Source organism: Cervus canadensis, chromosome 27 (assembly GCF_019320065.1).
Source record: "Cervus canadensis isolate Bull #8, Minnesota chromosome 27, ASM1932006v1, whole genome shotgun sequence".
Taxonomy (NCBI): Eukaryota; Metazoa; Chordata; class Mammalia; order Artiodactyla; family Cervidae; genus Cervus; species Cervus canadensis.
In genome coordinates, this window is record NC_057412.1 from 41,224,396 (window position 1) to 41,243,145 (window position 18,750).

An 18,750-nucleotide genomic window follows, 5' to 3' on the forward strand; every position below is an offset into this window, starting at 1 on the left:
AATCAAATGTTTAATTCTCTAAGTTAGAGAAAACAAAAGACTGAATTGATATTAAGGTAGCAGGTGGAAGTTTGCAAAAACGAAACAAAAAAATTGGGAGATAGATATCATCAAAACTAAGAATTAAAACACCTCCCAGTTCAAAAATGACAGCAGGAGTCTGGGAAAAAATTCTGTTCATTTTCAGTCTCCTTCACAAATCCTGATTTTTGTATTTTGATGAACAGATTAGGGGCTGAATCAGTCAGTTCCTTCCTTTTCTTTTCCTTCTAAACAAATCTTTCCCAGGCACAGGGCTAAGTCCATAGGCTCTGGGCAGAGAACTGGTGAATGCAAGAGCTCTGAGCTCCGGTTCTAAACACAGCTTCACTGAGGGAATTTATTTTGGAATCCTCTTGGCTTTAGCACAGCATTTAGAGGATGTGGAGTTGAGTCTCATGTTTTAAAGCTAATCAGGAGGTGATCAACTCTGATGTACAAATTAAAGAAAGGAAGCCTAGAATCGCTCATCTACATTCTTGTAAGTAACTCACCATAAGACTAACAGATATGAATATTTTTACAGTAAAAATGTAAGGACTGCACAAAATCACAAAGATCTATTGGCTAATGTATTTACATCTTAATAAAATGGTGATGCATCGATTCTGAAAATTTTTCTAAAATTATAAGAGTAATAGTCCTCTGATTAATCCTCTCTACTCACTTAAGGCTTTGATCCTCTTTCTGCCAGGAAATTCTCAAATTACAGCTAAGGAGAACTTAAGAGTCTGCCTTTTAAAACTGTTACATTCTGATTGCCTCACATCAAATAAGTGAATAGGTCAAACTTCTAGTGAGGGAGGAGAAATTAAGTCTGAGGTCCCTGCGTGTGTAGGTACCATGTCTGTGTAAATCACCATCATGTCTCTTCCCCTGCCACTTGTAGTTCTGGTATTGAGTTGTCTTTACTAAATGTTTGCTGAAGAAACGTTGCTTAACAGGGGCTTGGACCTGTTTCAAACTCGTAATATGTGAAGATTCAATTATAACAAGTGCTAAAGTTCTTAGCTAGTTCAAGGAGAATATTCTACATTTTAAAGTCTTTTTCAGTTTCTACTACATCATGCCATCTTCCTCCATATTCATCAGTGGCCCAGGACATTTACCAGAGACACATTTTCCAGAGACTTTAGAGGTTCTCAAATTGTGGTTTCCAGACCAACAGCATCAATGTCACCTGGGTACCAGGCAGAAATGCAAATTCTCAGGCGTCACCCCAGAAACAACTGAATCATTGGTCTGAATTCTCTCTATAGCAGAGGATCTCAACCTTGATGAAGTATGGTGAATCCCAGCAGTGTAACAAATCCATCAGAGCTTCTCATGTTTCATCAGGGTTGAGATCCTCTGCTATAGAGAGAATTCAGACCAATGTGATACTCAAATGCAGCAACTAGCTTAGCCCACTGGCTGCTCCAATTATTTCCTGGGTGCCCTTTAAAGGAGTTTTGGTGTTTATTTCCCCAAATTGTTGTTTTATGTTTTGTTTTTTGTTGTTGTTGTTTTATGTTTTTTAAACACTAAAATCATATCAGGTTTTTTCTGTGTGTGTGTGTTAAGTCGTATGAGTTGTGTCCAACTCTTTGCAACCCTATGGACTGTAGCCCATCTATGGGGCTCCTCTGTCCTTGGGATTCTCCAGGCAAATATATTGGAGTGAGTTGCCATGCCCTTCACCAGGGGATCTTCCCGACCCAGGGAAGATGCAGGGATCGAACCTGCATCTTTTACATCTCCTGCCACTTGTTTACAGATTTTAGGACTGTAACACCTCCCATTGACAGGCAGGTTCTTTACCAATAGTGCCACCTGGGAAACCCTCAGGTTCTTTCTAAAAGCAGGAAACAGTATAATCTCAAGTAAATAATAATTCAAACAAACCTGACCTTTACCTCAGTCCCCACTGAAAATATCTAGCGGTCCCTTGATAGTACAGTATGATAATTTACTATATAAATGTGTATATTTTGGATAATTTGATCAATATTCACTCTTCTTTCAAAAATATAAAGTAACTATTTCCCTATAGAATGTGATTTATTTGAATACCTCCAACACTCCATCCTGTTTACTCTTTACTTCTTTTTCCAATTTTTTATGATAAAAGATACATAACAAAAATCTTAATCATTTTCAATTATACAGATCAACAGTATTGAATACATTTCCACTGTTATACAACCATCACCACCATCCATGTCCAGAACTCTCCTTATCTTGTAACACTGAAACTCTGCACCATTAAACATTAATTCCTCATTCTTCTCCTCCAGTCTCTGGGAGCTACCATTCTACTCTCTGTCTCTATGAATCTGTCTACTCTAAGTATCTCAAATAAGTGGAGTAACAGTCTTTTGTGACTTCTTATCACTTAGCATCATGTTCTCAAGGTCCATTTATATTATAGTAAATGTCAGAATTTCCTTCCCTTTTAAGACTGAATAATTATCCATGGTGTGTATATATATATATATATATACACACACATATACATACATATACACACCACATTTTGCTTATCCATTCATCTGCTGATGGACACTTGAGTTGTTTCCACATTTTAGCTATTGTGAATAATGCTGCTGTGAATATGAATGTCCCAATATCTCTTTAAGACTGCTCCCAATCCTTTTGGTTGTATAACCAGAAGTGAAATTGCTGGGTCAGGTAGTTTGATCCTTGATGCTCAGATGGTAGAGCCTGCAAAGTGGGAGAGCCAGGTTCATGTTCGATCCCTGGATCAGAAAGATCCCCTGGAGAAGGGAATGACTACCCACTCCACTATTCTTGCCTGGAGAATTCTATGGAGAGAGAAGCCTGGCGGGTTACTGTCCACGGGATCTCAAAGAGTCAGACACAACTGAACAACTAACACTTTCACTTTCTTTCATGGTAATTTTATTTGTAATTTTTTGAGGAATGGACATACTGTTTTCCACAGCAGTTGTACAGTCTTTTATTCCCATCCACATGCACATGCTTGTCCCTTTTCCCTTCAAGATCTCCAAAGAGCTCATTTGCTAGATACCTTGGACATACTATGAATATCAGTGCTGGTATAGTCACTGCAAAGTTCACATATAAATGCTGCCCGCTTACCTAACTGTGTCTTGATTGCCTCTGAAATCTCGAACATAATGGAAGTGGGAAGTTTTACGGTGGTTTCATTAAGGCCTGGGATAACAAGGTGGACTGCAAGAAAACAGATGTAATAAAAGAAAATGCGTCCTGAAACAAAGCTCAGAGCATTGGAACCATGACGCTTAGAGCTTATTTTGCTTAGTCAATTTCAACCCAAACTTTAAAAATCTGGGAAAAAATATGACAGTAAATTTTAAACATAATCTTTTTTCATATTCAGAACTGAACAACCAAAATATTGTGACCTAATCCACAGACTCAAGAATTGTAGAATGGCTCCTTAAGATTAAAAACACCATTACTAATAGTAACTTTTAAAAGAGTTATTCGATATGACAAAGACTCTTTTACAATAGCAACAGGTAGGCAGGTAGGAGGGGAGCCAATAGGTGCAGGCTAGAGTTGCTTCCCTAACACCGTCGGATCCTAACCTGGAATGGACACAAGCCAGGATGCTAAACAATGAAAGGAAATGAACCAACATCAATTTAACAGACCTGCACACAGTGCAAAATTCTATAACAGCCTTGTTATCAAAATAAGAGCCTGATTTGCTTAACGTAGGTGTAGATTTCAAGACAGACTCACCCAGTATTGTTCCTCCATAGGGAGTCTTATCTGGAGATTTAGTTGAGGCCCTGTGTGTAACATTCTGAATCACTGTTGAAAGACCAAAAGATAATAGTGTGAATGGGAAAAAAAAAAATTACAGTCAAGAAGCAGAATGAAGCTAATAACATAAAGCCATCTGCACTGGAGAAATCTGATGCTTTTTTAATTAACAGAAAGGAACTCACTGGGCTGGCTACACAACCAACAAAAGGCTAGAAGGCACATCCTAACACCTATGCCTTTAAGTAGAGAAAGTGTTCCGTTCTAATTAACTTAAAATTTCCTTTCTCAGCTCCACTCCCTGAAGCCTACCCAAGTTAAATAACTTGCACAAAATGAGGCAATGACACACTCAGTAAATAAAATGAGTTAGAAAATGTATATCCTCAAAGCCAAGATTCTATGGATAAGCCCAATACTAACTGACCCCATTTTGAAAATACACTTGAGGCACTGTGTTTTCTTAAAATGAATTCGTATTTTAAGTGCCCAATCTTTTCCACCACAAAACTTTCTGGAAATAATTGAGTCTTTTAAATAATTTGAAAAACTGAAAGTCAAAACACAAATGACTAGATGCTAAAATAAGACATAAGTCTTGAAACCTGGATTTCTTTACAGTCCTTAAAATGAGCTCTAAATCATAGTTATAATTTCATTAATCCAAAATATCCTATTAATGACTTCCTACATCTAAATGATCTTAATGCTGAAGAAAGCCACATATATTTAATTGGTTTTATAAAATTTAATACTTGTTAGGGTTGTTCTTTCTCCAGATGTCCAACCAATATGCCTTGCCAAGACTTGGCCTATTTGTAGAGTCAAAATTATCTGTTAACTTCTAATTTACTACTGCAATTATTTTTCAAAAAAATAAGCATAAATTTTTTTAAAAATATGTGCTGTTTAATTATCTCAGTTTAAAAGGCATATTAAAATAGCTCTAAGCATATATCCAAAGCAGACATGCAAATTACCTTGCTTGATGATTGTTACTGGGATTAGCTTTCTTGGGACATATGCTGGCTGAAAAGGGAGGAAGAGACACATCTTTTGAGTTATGGTTAACAAAAAATAATTTAAAAACTGGAAGTAGTCCTTTCTTGCCTTCCATGAAGTTCTCCATGACACTGGTTTAACGGTTGCTGGAAAGATCTTTAGTACATATATCTGCCTCTGTTTTATTGCATTCACTTGTTTTTTCCCATAAATGTCCAAAGATTTGACAGAAGCAGTACCTTCAAAATTCCCATTAGTTTAGTTTACTTAGAAACTGCAATGGAAAGAACTGAAATCCTCTGGGTTGAATCCTAGAGTGTTTTCACTTAATTTGAACCAGTGAACCTCAAAAATTTTGTCTTTATATTCCCTCTCAAAAAAGGATTTTAAGCTACACATTCTTTTAAAACCAATCAGAATAGCATTGAAACATGTATATTATCGTATATAAACTAGATGACCAGTGCAGGTTTCAAGCATAAAGCCGGGCACCCAAAGCCAGTGCTCTGGGACAACCCAGAGGGATGGGGTGGGGAGGGAGGTGCGAGGGGCCTCAGGATGGGGGAAACACATGTATGCCTGCAGTAGATTCATGCCATCTATGGCAAAAACCATCACCGCATTGTAAAGTAATTATCTTCCAATTAAACAAATAAATAAATTTTAAAAACCAATCAACCAACCCTACAATTGTTACAGGGTGTCCCCCTGCTGCTTCAGACACACAACCACTGTGAACTCCTGATGCGAAGCTTTTCCTTGCCCGGGAAGGCAGAGCTGGGACTCAGATCCAGACATTTCTACTTCTAAAGCCTGTAGTTTTAACAATTGTGTATGTATTTATGCCCAGCGGACCTCAAAATTGGAAGGGCAGGTCTCAGAGGACTGTGACTTCTCCCTTCTTCCAAATTCCCTCAGGTGTCCCACGGTAAGTTTGGATGTCACGGAGAGAGCAACTTGAACCAGGGGCATGTTTAGAGTTAACCTGAGTGGAGTCCTCACTGGGGATAGTGAGCCAAGGATAAGACAGCCAAGGAAGAGGCATGGAACAGGACGAAAGAACAGCAGGAAACATCCAGAGCAGAATCAGACTGAGGTAAAGGGGTAAGCAAGCACGACATTGATTTTTTGAAGCTTGGTTTAACCTGGATGCATGGTATAGATATTCCCGGTACTAGACCTGCTGACAATTCAGGATGTAGTGAATGAGATACTTAACCACACAGGTGTTTAAAGTTGTGAGCAAAGAAGATTTGTTAACATGCTTCCATTCTAATAAACAATATGCCCATAACAAAGAAGGGCCACAATACCATGCTTACTGTTGGCTATTTTTCTTCTTGTATTAAAGTCCTTACTTTTAAAAAACACAGAAAATAAAAGTTTACTCTTAACGAACTATTTTAAAAAGAAGTATCTGTATTTCTTGCATTGTATTTGGATCCAGTGCTGTAGGCCAAATGCTTGCCCCACAAATTTGTATATTAAAACTTAATCCCTAGTGTGATGGCATTTGGAGGTGGGGCCTTTGGAAGTAAATACCTCATGTGGGTGGAGCCCCGATGAATGGGATTAGTGCTCTTGTGAAAGAAAAGCCAGAGAACTCTCTCCACCCTCCTGTCATGTGAGATAGTTGTGAGCCAGAAGTGAGCTCTCCCCAGACATTAAATCTGCCAGTGCCTTAACACTGACTTCCCAGGCCCCATAACTGTGAGAAATAACGTATTGTTTAAGCCATCCATCCAGCCTGCAATATTTTTGTTATAGCAGCCCTGATGGACTAAGACATCCAGTAATTTCCTACCTAGCAATCTAGCCTAAGGAAGTAGTAGAAGATAGAGCTATCATTTTGTGTAAGAGTGTTTATTACCACAATGTGAAACGATCTCATCATCCCAAAGCAGAGGTTTTGTTAAATAAATTATGGTTAAAATTTCTGACATTTATTTAACAAAGTGGGAAGTATGTATAGTATAAATGTAAAGGATACAAATTTATATTTATATTATAACCTAATTGTATAACAATATGTGTATAGACAAAAGACCAAAAGGAAATATATCATAGTCATTTTTTAAACGGTAGTCATTCCTTATAATCTGATACTTTATTTTATGTACCTTTCTATATTTTCCAAGTTCCTTACGGAGTGAATTACACTTATAACTAGGAGAAGCTATTATAACCAGCAGTCTGTTAAGTGCGTGGCTCATACACTATTGGTCAACAGAGAAATGATGTAAATATAATTTATACACAACTTTGCCCAAGCAAGTGGGGAGGAACAGCAGGAATACAAGTATAGCCATCAGTAGGAAAGAAAAAAAAAAAAAAAAGTTCAACTTTGATGTCATACTGGCAGAGAACCTCTTGGCTTTCTCATAAGAAAATTAAATAAGTGCACTTGCCCACAGGATCCTTCTTCCCAGGCCCGTGACCCTGTCTTGGTGTGTCCACCTTACCTCCACCTGTCCTGCTTCAGTGAAAGGGTTGCCATCCATAGTCTCTATCATTCCTGAGCATTTAAATCTTTGATGTGGCAAACTCCAGTTCCATGGGAGAGGTTTGCCAGGGGAGCCACAGTATCGTTCCTGGTGCTACTAATTTCTTTTGATAGAGTTGTGCCTACAGTGCCAAAGATTTTTGAATGTCTGGTCCTCTTTTTGCCCCATGTGTCTTGTCCTTTAGTGTATGTTTTGCAGAGCGTGAAGTGTCCAGAGACACATCACATTACCGCAGAAACACCTATGTGTTGCTGTGTCGATGGCATTATCCCAATTTGTATTTCCTCTGCTGTGGATGATTTATTTCAAGGAAGTTTTTGACAAAAAGAGATAGAAAATATTTCATTCTTGACATAATGGAACACAGTTTTTGTTCGGGTTCTTATCTGAGTACAGACTAGTCTTCTATTAAGATGATGACAAGACTATATCTGTGCTGCCAGAGAATAAGGAAATCATTTGGTTGCAGAATCCAATTCTTTTTAGACCTTATAATTATTCTCTTGTCTAATTAGCAATTCAAAGATGCACCAAGACTAATGAGCAAGTAGTAACTCCCTCTCTGTAAGAAGGTTTTTTTTAATTGAAATGTAGTTAATTTTACAGTGTTGCTGCATTAGTTTCAAGTGTACGGGAAAGTGATTCACATTATAAGAATATATATATAAACACACATATATACTCTTTTTCAGGTTCTTTTCCTTTATTGATTATTATATATTACTATATATAATATATTTCCTGTGCTAGAGGAATAGGAATTATTAATATATTTCCCTGTGCTAGACAGGTTCTTGTTGGTTATCTGTTTTATATAGTGGCACATATATGTTAATGGCAAACTCTCTCTAATTTCTCTCTCCCCTCTCCTTCTCCCCTTTGGTAACCATAAATGTGTGTTCTCTGTCTGTAGGTCTATTCTGTTTTGTGTATCATTTCATTTGTATCATTTTTTTTAGATTTCACATATAAGTGATATCAGATGATATTTGTCTGGCTTATTGCACTTCACATGTGTGTGTGCTCAAGTCACGTCTAACTCTTTGCAACCCTATGGACTGCAGCCTGCCAGGCTCCTTGAATTTTCCTGGCAAGAAGACTGGAGTGGGTTGCCATTCCCTTCCCCAGGGGCTTTTCCCAACCCAGGAATGAACCTGGATCTCTTGCATTGCAGGCCGATTCTTTACCATCTGAGACACCAGGAAAGCCCTAAGGAAATTCACTTTTACCACTTTTCAGGGGACACTGTAGCTGAGTATCCAGTTGGTGAGACTCAATGGGAAGAGGATGCTGAAGTGGTAAAAGGCAATGTCCCTGATGGTTCACCCAGCTTCCTTTTCAGTCCTGGCTAGGGAAACCCACTCAAATCTAGCAATGACCACAGCGGCAGTAACCAAACACTGTGGGGGGCTTTAGATTCACTCTGCACTGCACTGCCTTTCCCCCGATATTGTTTTTAAAAAGTTAAATTTAAGAAAAGTAATGATAACACAAGGATGCTATTCTTTGTAAGCTACTCTTCACAGGTTTGTCCATGTGGTATTTTTGGGACATCAGCACACCCACTGTTGATGTAACTTTCTCATTAGGCCCCGGGGAGCGGCTGAGGGTTGCTCAAAATAAAATTTCAATGACTCAAGATCTAAACCACATGAGAAGAATTTGGGCCTGTTATATCCTGGTTTTAATTCATTTTTAGGATGTCCTGATGAAAGTTACGAAAGATACTGATTCAATCTAACAGCTGACTAAAGGTGACTCTAACATCCTTCTTGTGATAATTGCTGTGTTTCTGGTCAGCCAGGGAGGAATCAGGTATCCACCTTTGGTGATATTGGTGGTGTAGATATAAAGTTTTTAAGTTTCTGCTTAGCTCAATGATTGCCAAGAATGAAAGGACATCTATGTATTCACTGCACACGGTCTTCGGGTGTTTGGGGAGAGACCAGACTGTCTTTCTCCTTATTTACTCATCTGCTAACTTACACTTTAAGAACTGATACTACTTCTCTTTTTGTCAATGACAGACATGGCCATTTTAAAAGACAGGTGGACCTCTGATGGAAAAAAATGGAAGGGTGAAAACAGATGTCTATTTTAGGGGAATTTTGATTCTCAGGAGATTTGGATTAATTCAGTAATTAAATTTTAAAACACCTGTTAATAAATGCTACATACTTCAGAAATTCATTGTTTGGTTAGTGAACTAGTCAGATGACTAAGTTTTTTAAAACTTATTTAATAATATATTAAAGTTAGCCATCATTCCTTTATATTTTTTATATAATAAAGCTTAATGAACTTATTTACAAAACAGTCTTATAGATATGGGAAAAAAAATCTTACGGCTACCAAAGAGGAAACATGAGGGGGAGGGATAAATCAGGAGCTTGGGGTTAACACACACACACTATTGTATATAATGTAGATAATCAAAGTCCTACTGTATAGCACGGGGAACTCTATTCAATATTTTGTAATAACTTACATGAGAAAAGAATCTGAAAAAGAATGAATGAGTGTACATGTATAACTGAATCACTTTGCAGTACACCTAAAACTATTAACAGCACAGCCTTGTAAATTGACAATAATCCAATAAAATTTTTTTAAAAAGACAGATAGTAGACATTAGATTTAACCTTGATAAAAACAGGGTTCTGGCTTCCCAATATGAAGAAAATAGCCCAATTATCATCTGTTTTTTGTACATGGATCTCAAGTGGTGCAACTTACATAGGAAGAATCAGGGCTTTGTTTATGCATACATCTTTTCTCTCATTTTTCTAGAGATGGAGGCGGGGGTGATATTGAAAGTAATTAACAAGCAGCGTAACAAAAGCACTAACCAAGGAGAAGAGACCCCTGCTCAGTGTCCTCTGGCACAAATGTCCCGAGAGTTGCCTGCAGATCACAGGCTTAGATACGGGAGTTACAGTATATAATGTAGCAAGACGTTTAAGGTGGGGCTGTGTTTGGGAGTTCCCTGGTGGTACAGAAGTTAGGGCATGGTGCTTTCACAGCGTGGCCCCAGGTTCCATCTCTGGTTGGAGGACTGAGAGCCTACAAGCCAAATGTCACAGCTGGGAGGGCAGAAGTTAAGACGGGGCTGCATTTAATATTCAAATTTTAATCTGCATGTCATTTATCTGTTAAAATGGATAGCCTCAAGTTCACACTGTTTTTTCCATTACCAATCTCTTTTCAGAAGGTGTGAAGAAGTTTCTGCTGTGCTTAAGTTTTAGGTGTAAGCATGCATATATGAATAAAAACATTTTTCAACATGTCTTAAAACTCTGGAATTAATTTCATCTCTCTTGAAATACTGCCTTCTTTCTGCAACCCCATGGACTGAAGCCCTCCAGGCTGCTCTGTCCATGGGATTCTCTAGGCAAGAATATGGAGTGGCTTGTCATGCCCTCCTGCAGGGGATATTCCCGACCCAGGGACTGAACCCTTCTCTCTTACATCTTCTGCACTGGCAGACGGGTTCTTCAACACCAGTGCCACCTGGGAAGCCCCAAAATATATACCTCTATAAAGTATCAAATAAACTTTCAGAATCAATTCTAAGTGGTCATACGAGATGGTCAAAGGCTATCCCAAGTGGTTCTTTTACAATTTTCCCATGTTCTGGAGCTACCCAAAGGCACAGAGGGAAGTTTGTGAAACATTTTTTCTCCTATCCAGACTGTAACAATGAAGAAAGCCTCACAGAGAATCCTTAAAATATCTTTTTAATTAGTTTGGGTTTTCCTTTGGAAATACCCAAGAGTTTCAAACCACAGCTCATTAAAGCTGGCTAGAGTTGGGGGTACTCCGCCTCACAGCTTGAATTGATCAAATATCTGGCTCTGTGTCATAGATGCAGGAAATTTCTTCCTGGACCTTCTTGTCATGGCTATTTATGATGTGGAAAAGATATAAAATTTCTTGGGAATAAAATGTCAATCATCTTTCCCAATCTTGCTGAGTAACTAACCCTAAATGAAATATTCTGCCAAAAGAAACATAAATTATTGGGATATGATTGCTGTGAAGAAGAAATGAAAGAAACAACACTGAGTCACATGTAAGCTAAAGTACGACATCCAAGAGGGTGGTAGATAAGATGTGCTTCCTAGGAAACCATTCACAACAGAGAGGATTGTTCTAGAAGGGAATGGAAGAGAGGCTCTATTCCTCGTGACTGGATTTGAAAGCCAAAGCCAAAGGGACCTTGGAGTGAAGTGAAAGAGTTAGTCGCTCAGTCTTATCCAACTCTTTGTGACCCCATGGACTGTAGCCCACCAGGCTCCTCTATCCCCGGGATTTCCCAGGCAAGAATACTGGAGTGGGTTGCCATTCCCTTCTCCAGGGGATCTTCCCAAGCCAGGGATCGAACCCAGGTCTCCTGCACTGCAGGTGGATTTTTTACCATTGAGCCACCAGGGAAGGAACATTAACAATGGTCCCTTGAATGGCAGAATTCAATACTTGGTACTAAGCTGATTACTTAAGTATTTGGGAAAAGTACATACCCTCAAATATGCAGGACCTTACTGCATATAAGATAGCAAGATAAAACCCACATAGTTTAAATTATTACAAAATCAAACCACTAAAACTAAAAAAAAAAAAGAGAGAATTATTTATCTGATCTCTGGATAAGGAAGAGCTTACTAAAATATTAGGCAATTGAAGATATGACAATGGAAAGACAAATAACTTCATTAAGCAAATTAAGACTTGGCTATTTCACAAATTCCCATAAACAAAATTGATAACAAATGTGACAATAATGTTTCTAGATGATATCACAAAGAATCTTTGTTCTTTAGTGTCTTTAAACGATTCAATAAAAAACCCACAAGATGCCCAATAAACAAAGAACTGAAACTAAAGGTCATAAAATGGAAAATACAAATGACTAATAAATGAGTGAACTAAGTACTGCTTCATCAGCAATCAGAAATAAGGTTTACAAACCATTTTACATTATTACACTAGCCAAAAATTTAGTGATGGAGATACATAATGTTGAGAATCAGGGTACTATATCAAGATAACTCTGATCCATTGCCAGCAAGATTGAAAATTGGTAAAAAAAAAAAAAAAAAAGTTGACCAGACATATTAGAAAGTTTAAAAATTGTTAAAAATCTAAACAACTAATTCCTGGGCTAAGTATCTACATATCTACTTTAAGGAAGAAATCAGAAGTGTGAACAGGATTCTAGATGAGAAAATGGCAGGCACATGAAATAGACACACACCAACTGCACTGAACAGAGGCTGGGCATGTTAGAAAACAAACCAGCTGCTGCTTCATTTTGAAAAGGATTGACCTGACCTGCCTCCTGAGAAAGCTGTATGCAGGTCAGGAAGCAACAGTTAGAACTGGACATGGAACAACAGACTGGTTCCAAATAGGAAAAGGAGTATGTCAAGGCTGTATATTGTCACCCTGCTTATTTAACTTATATGCAGAGTACATCATGAAAAACGCTGGGCTGGAGGAACCACAAGCTGGAATCAAGATTGCCGGGAGAAATATCAATAACCTCAGATATGCAGATGACACCACCTTTATGGCAGAAAGTGAAGAAGAACTCAAGAGCCTCTTGATGAAAGTGAAAGAGGAGAGTGAAAAAGTTGGCTTAAAGCTCAACATTCAGAAAACTAAGATCATGGCATCTGGTCCCATCACTTCATGGCAAATAGATGGGGAAACAGTGGAAACAGTGGCTGACTTTATTTTTCTGGGCTCCCAAAATCACTGCAGATGGTGATTGCAGTCATGAATTAAAAGACGCTTACTCCTTGGAAGGAAAGTTATGACCAACCTAGACAGCATATTAAAAAGTAGAGACATTACTTTGCCAACAATAGGTCCATCTAGTCAAGGCTATGGTTTTTCCAGTAGTCATGTATGGATGTGAGAGTTGACTATAAAGAAAACTGAGCGCCAAGAATTGATGCTTTTGAACTGTGGTGTTGGAGAAGACTCTTGAGAGTCCTTGGACTGCAAGGAGATCCAACCAGTACTTCCTAAAGAGATCAGTGTGTGGTGTTCATTGGAAGGACTGATGTTGAAGCTGAAACTCCAATACTTGGCCACCTGATGTGAAGAGCTGACTCATTTGAAAAGACCCTGATGCTGGGAAAGATTGAAGGCAGGAGGAGAAGGGGACAACAGAGGATGAGATGGTTGGATGGCATCACTGACTCGATGGACATGGGTTTGGGTGGACTCTGGGAGTTGGTGATGGACAGGGAGGGCTGGTGTGCTGCGGTTCATGGGGTTGCAAAGAGTTGGACACAACTGAGCGACTGAACTGAACTGAACTTTTAAGTAGGAAATGTTGGAAAATAGAGGAAAGATTTGAACAATTGCAGGGTAACGAGAGCATCTACTAATTCACTCTTGAAACATCTTATGGTGGAAAACAACCCATGGGACAGAAGATAATAAGAATAATCTCAAAATAAATGGAATACTGAAATACTAGGTTAACTATGTTGAATATCAGAATTTTAGAGCTTTAAACAAATTAGAGATAATTTGGTCTCAAGCTTCTACCTCCATTTTCTGAGAAAGAAACTAATTCCTAAAATGTCACATACCAATACTCAATAGCTAGGCAGGTAATCCAGTTTCAGTACCTCATAAAAGGACCACTTCCCTATTTAAATAAAAGTGTAATACAGACATTTTTTAAAGACCGTTCTTGGAAAATAACGTGGTACATACCACAGAGTGGACTTGGTCATAGGTACTTTGGATTTTCCCATTTACTTTGCTTTTACCTGACAAAAACAAAAAGAAAATGACATTCATTTCATTCTTCTTTATCCTAAATCAATTCTTACTAGTCATTATGAAGACAACTACAACTACTGCTGTAACTTGGGCATATTATTTTATTTGCTATCATTTCAACACTGATCCTAATGATGTTTGAAACAAAGGACGATAGGAAACAAGCCTCAGGCCCCATAAAGTCTTTGCATGTTCATTTCCACTGGTCCAGCTGTTTCACTGAATATTCACACACAGTATTGTTTTTTGGCTCAGTTATTGTTCAGAGATTGATTTAAAACAAGACCAATGGCCAAATAAATTTTGAATGGTTTGTTACTGTCAAATGTTAATCATTTTTCAAAGAAACACTCACTATAGAAGATACTGAATCATTAATGCTCAAATTGTTTACTTTTATATTTTCATAAATACAGAAAGTGAGAATTAGCTCATATTACACAACTAATAAAATAAAAATTTATAATTGGAAAAAAAATAGTACAGAAAGCTCACTGAAAAGTTCTAGTACTTACTTCCGACAATAGTCTTGTGATTAAAAATCTTACTCCAAATTCCACCTTCTACATTGTCTTTCACTCCGAATTCATAAACTGTGTCAGGCTTTAGATTTTCCACGATTGTTTCAGTGGCTGGACAGAGTTGAAAAATCCATTTCTTTTCCTTATCCTTTTCTCTATAGCGAATTGTATAGTATCTGTCAAATAAGCAAAATATGCTGTAAAACCACAGGGAGATTCAGAATGTATTTCAAGTTTCTTAATATATCACAGACCCCCATCTACTCTTAAGATTTAATATTGGCTTCTGTTAAGATTTTTAATTTGCAAAGAACATGAAAAAAAATTGCTCAATGTATGCCTGAGCTTTTAATTTCTAATAGTGAGTTCAGGGACCAGGAAGGAGCACAATCATGGTCTGACAGAATTCCAGCTCTCTCATTTCTATTTGGAGAAGGAAATGGCAACCCACTCCAGTATTCTTGCCTGAAGAATCAAATGGACAGAGGAGCCTGACAGGCTACAGTCCATGGGGTCACAGAGTCGGACAAGGCTGAAGCAACTTAGCATACTGCACACACAGTTCTATTATTTGCTGTTTTGCAAAGTGGAAGTCTGAGAACACTAAACATTCATCTGTTTCGAAATGAACAGAAAAGAATACAGACATATTTTTATAAATATTTAATATTATAGCTTTATAACTGTATGAGTTTAAGCCTTTTAATTCCATGAAGTTTTGTTAAAGGTAATATTGTTCAATTTTGTAAAAGAGGAACCTCAGACTCTAATGCATCCAGGACTGCATTTCAGGGGGACAATTTTCTCATTAGTAAAAAAAAAAAATGCCAATAGTCAAGTGAAGAACACAGTGAGAAAGACCAAACAATGCAAATTCAAGATCACTGTTACATATTTGCTTTGGGCTTCATAATATTCAGAAACATGTATGGCAAAGTGATAATAGTCCTCACTACTGTTTTTTTTTTTTTCATCTTTATCACATAATAGGCTTTGCATATATTATCTCATTTAATGACTCACCAGGCAATACATTTAATTGTCACAAAAACATCTTAAGTAGTAGGAATCATTAATCACATGTGAAAATGATGTTTCAGAAAGATCACTTAACTTTATTTCAGTTCAGTCGCTCAGTCGTGTCTGACTCTTTGCAACCCCATGAACCGCAGCACGCCAGGCCTCCCTGTCCATCACCAACTCCCAGAGTCCACCCAAACCCATGTCCATCAAGTTGGTGATGCCATCCAACCATCTCATCCTCTGTCGTCCCCTTCTCCTCCTGCCTTCAATCTTTCCCAACATCAGGGTCTTTTCAAATGAGTCAGCTCTTCAACATCAGGTGGCCAAAGTGTTGGAGTTTCAGCTTCAACATTAGTCCTGCCAATGAACACTGAGGACTGATTTCCTTTAGGATGGACTGGTTGGATCTCCTTGTAGACCAAGGGACTCTCAAGCGTCTTCTTCAACACCACAATTCAAAAGCATCAATTCTTCTGCACTCCGCTTTCTTTATAGTCCAACTCTCACATCCATACATGACTACCGGAAAAACCATAGCCTCGACTAGATGGACTTTTGTTGGCAAAGTAATGTCTCTGCTTTTTAATGTGCTGTCTAGGTTGGTCATAACTTTCCTTCCAAGAAGTAAGCGTCTTAATTTCATGGCTGCAATCACCATCTGCAGTGATTTTGGAACCCCCAAAAATAAAGTCAGCCACTGTTTCCCCATCTATTTGCCAGACCAGTGTCATCTAGCCAGTGATGTTTACCAGCAACAGTGGTGGAAACAGAAAAGAAGGAAAAGCTCCTCTGGCTCTTTCTGAAGAGCCTCCCTAAGTGGGGAGCCTGGACAGATCAGGACAGGGGGTATATTGCTCTTAGACACAGCAATGAGAAGGGCTACATGTATCAATGCCAATAGGTTCTATAAGCAGATTACGAAAAAGAAAATTACAAAATGATGCACGTTGTCAATTTTCTCCCCAAAATTTAGTATCTTCCCTGACTCCTCGTCCCACAAAATTAAATGCACTAAGATTTATGTCAATTGTTTTATTTAAAGCCCGAAAGTCCCTTATTTACCCAGGCTGAAATTGTTTATTGTATCCCCTCTAAGTGCCAGACACAAGTTCTTAATATGAAAAAAAACAAAAACCCAGAATCTCTAGAAATAAGGGCCAGGACTGTCTACATAAATAGTGGAGCTCGTTGCAAAATGAAAACATGGGGCCCCTTATTCAAGAATTATTAAGAGTTTTAGGACAGTGACAGCAGAGCATTAAACCAAGTATGGTCTTTCTAAGTGGAGAGCCTGTGTAACTGCATGGGCTGCACACCCATGATGTCAGCAAGGGGGTTATAGTTTTCTAAGTACACAGAAGGGGTGTATCTATACATCCAGTTTGCTTTCTTACTAGTTACACACTACTGAAATGCTTGGAATCATTCACTAGCTTGCTTCTCCCTAGTAAAAGCAGCTCTCTGGACTCCATACCCCATTCCAAAGTCAAGAAGACAAAACAAGAGGAGGAGGCAGTTCCAGCCAAAACGCTAACTGCTACTGGGAACAAACATTATAGCATACTAGTGCTCTGCGTCCTGTGAGTTGAACCATCAACAGCAAGTTATGAAACATATTTGTTGACAAGTATGTCATATGGAATTTCTGTTGCTTTTTTCCCCCTGCCTTGGCTATTACAAGACTCCAGAGAAGTGCAGAGAAAACTAAAATTAGAGCAGATGGGCCTCCACAGCTTCGCATCTCGAGTTTGGATACATTTCTCAGCTGCTTGCATGATCTGGTGGAGGCAGAGGGCAATGCTTACAGAATTACCAAAGATAATCTGGGGAGTCCAGGGTTCCCAGTAAATTTGATTTTATATCCTCTTCCTAGGAATAAAATCAGGCAGAAATATTCTAAGACTATGTAAAAAAAAAAAAAAATCTAGCCTGTACATTTTTTTCTATTTTGATCACAAAGCATTCTAATCTCTCTTGTACCAAGTTTGGTAGAAAAAATAAAAGTGCAGGCAGCTAGGCCTTCTCCTTGGCTTCAGTTAGGTTCCCTCATCAATACTGGCTTGATTGGTAAGTGTATAATATAGGCAAGTTGTACATTTTAAAAGATCATAAACAAGGCTACTTAGCTATAAAGTGGTAAAGCATAGTTTCTTGATTTTAAAGCAAAATATAGGCCTTATGATAAATATACTGCACAACCTAGCACAGGGTAGGTACTCCGTATATGTTATGGAACTGTGAAGCCGGAAGTTAGGCATGAGCAACCAGCGGTGGCCTGGCAGAAAAGGATGCAAGCTGATCCCTAAACCCCACCCCAGACACACCCAGGGGAGCTGAGATATGCTACAAAAATAACCACAGGGACTTTTCCAACTCCTGCAGATGCACCCTAGGCGCTGCTGCTGCTGCTAAGTCGCTTCAGTCATGTCCTTGACTCTGTGTGACCCCATAGACGGCAGCCCACCATGCTCCCCTGCCGTCCGTGGGATTCTCCAGGCAAGAACACTGGAGTGGGCTGCCATTTCCTTCTCCAATGCATGAAAGTGAAAAGTGAAAGTGAAGTCACTCAGTCGTGTCCGACTCTTAGCGACCCCATGGACTGCAGCCCATCAGGCTCCTCCGTCCCTGGGATTTTCCAGGCAAGAGTACTGGAGTGGGGTGACATTGTCTTCTCCGACCCTAGGCACAGTGGATACAAATTAACCTCAGGGGCTTCTCCAACTCTGGCACATGCCCCCTTGATGCACAGCTGTGTCCTGAAGTAACCTTAGGCAGCCAGGAGCCCATTAAGTGTTCATAAATATTCTATACATACAGACATCTGATGATAACAGACTGAATTATGGGAAAGACATGCGCAATAGATCCTGTTGTTATGTAACTTGCAACTGCCAATCAAAACTCTCATGTAGATGAATATGTGACAGCCACATCTTGCATGTGCCCAGACATGCCCCCTTCCCTGATTGGCCTTAAGTGTATGCCCATTTGCATTTTGCACAGGGCAGAACCAAGAGGAGAAGATGGAGTAAAAAAGGGAAGCCAAGCAGGATCACGGCCACTCCTTCAGGGTCAACCCACTCTCATGTCTTGGGAGTGTACTA

General features: G+C 38.8%; 1 protein-coding gene across 9 annotated transcripts in view; it reads right to left on the reverse strand.

The window, feature by feature from the left end:
• LOC122428730 (ABI family member 3 binding protein) overlaps positions 1-18,750 on the reverse strand; it is a 281,331-nt gene that overhangs the window by 143,201 nt on the left and 119,380 nt on the right. For all 9 annotated transcript variants that reach the window (XM_043448807.1, XM_043448809.1, XM_043448805.1 and 6 more), the window contains exons 5-9: positions 14,618-14,799; positions 14,034-14,089; positions 4,776-4,824; positions 3,772-3,843; positions 3,142-3,234 (exon numbers count right to left, since the gene is read on the reverse strand). In XM_043448807.1, the coding sequence (XP_043304742.1) occupies positions 3,142-3,234; positions 3,772-3,843; positions 4,776-4,824; positions 14,034-14,089; positions 14,618-14,799 (452 nt within the window). The remainder of the gene's footprint in view (positions 1-3,141; positions 3,235-3,771; positions 3,844-4,775; positions 4,825-14,033; positions 14,090-14,617; positions 14,800-18,750) is intronic.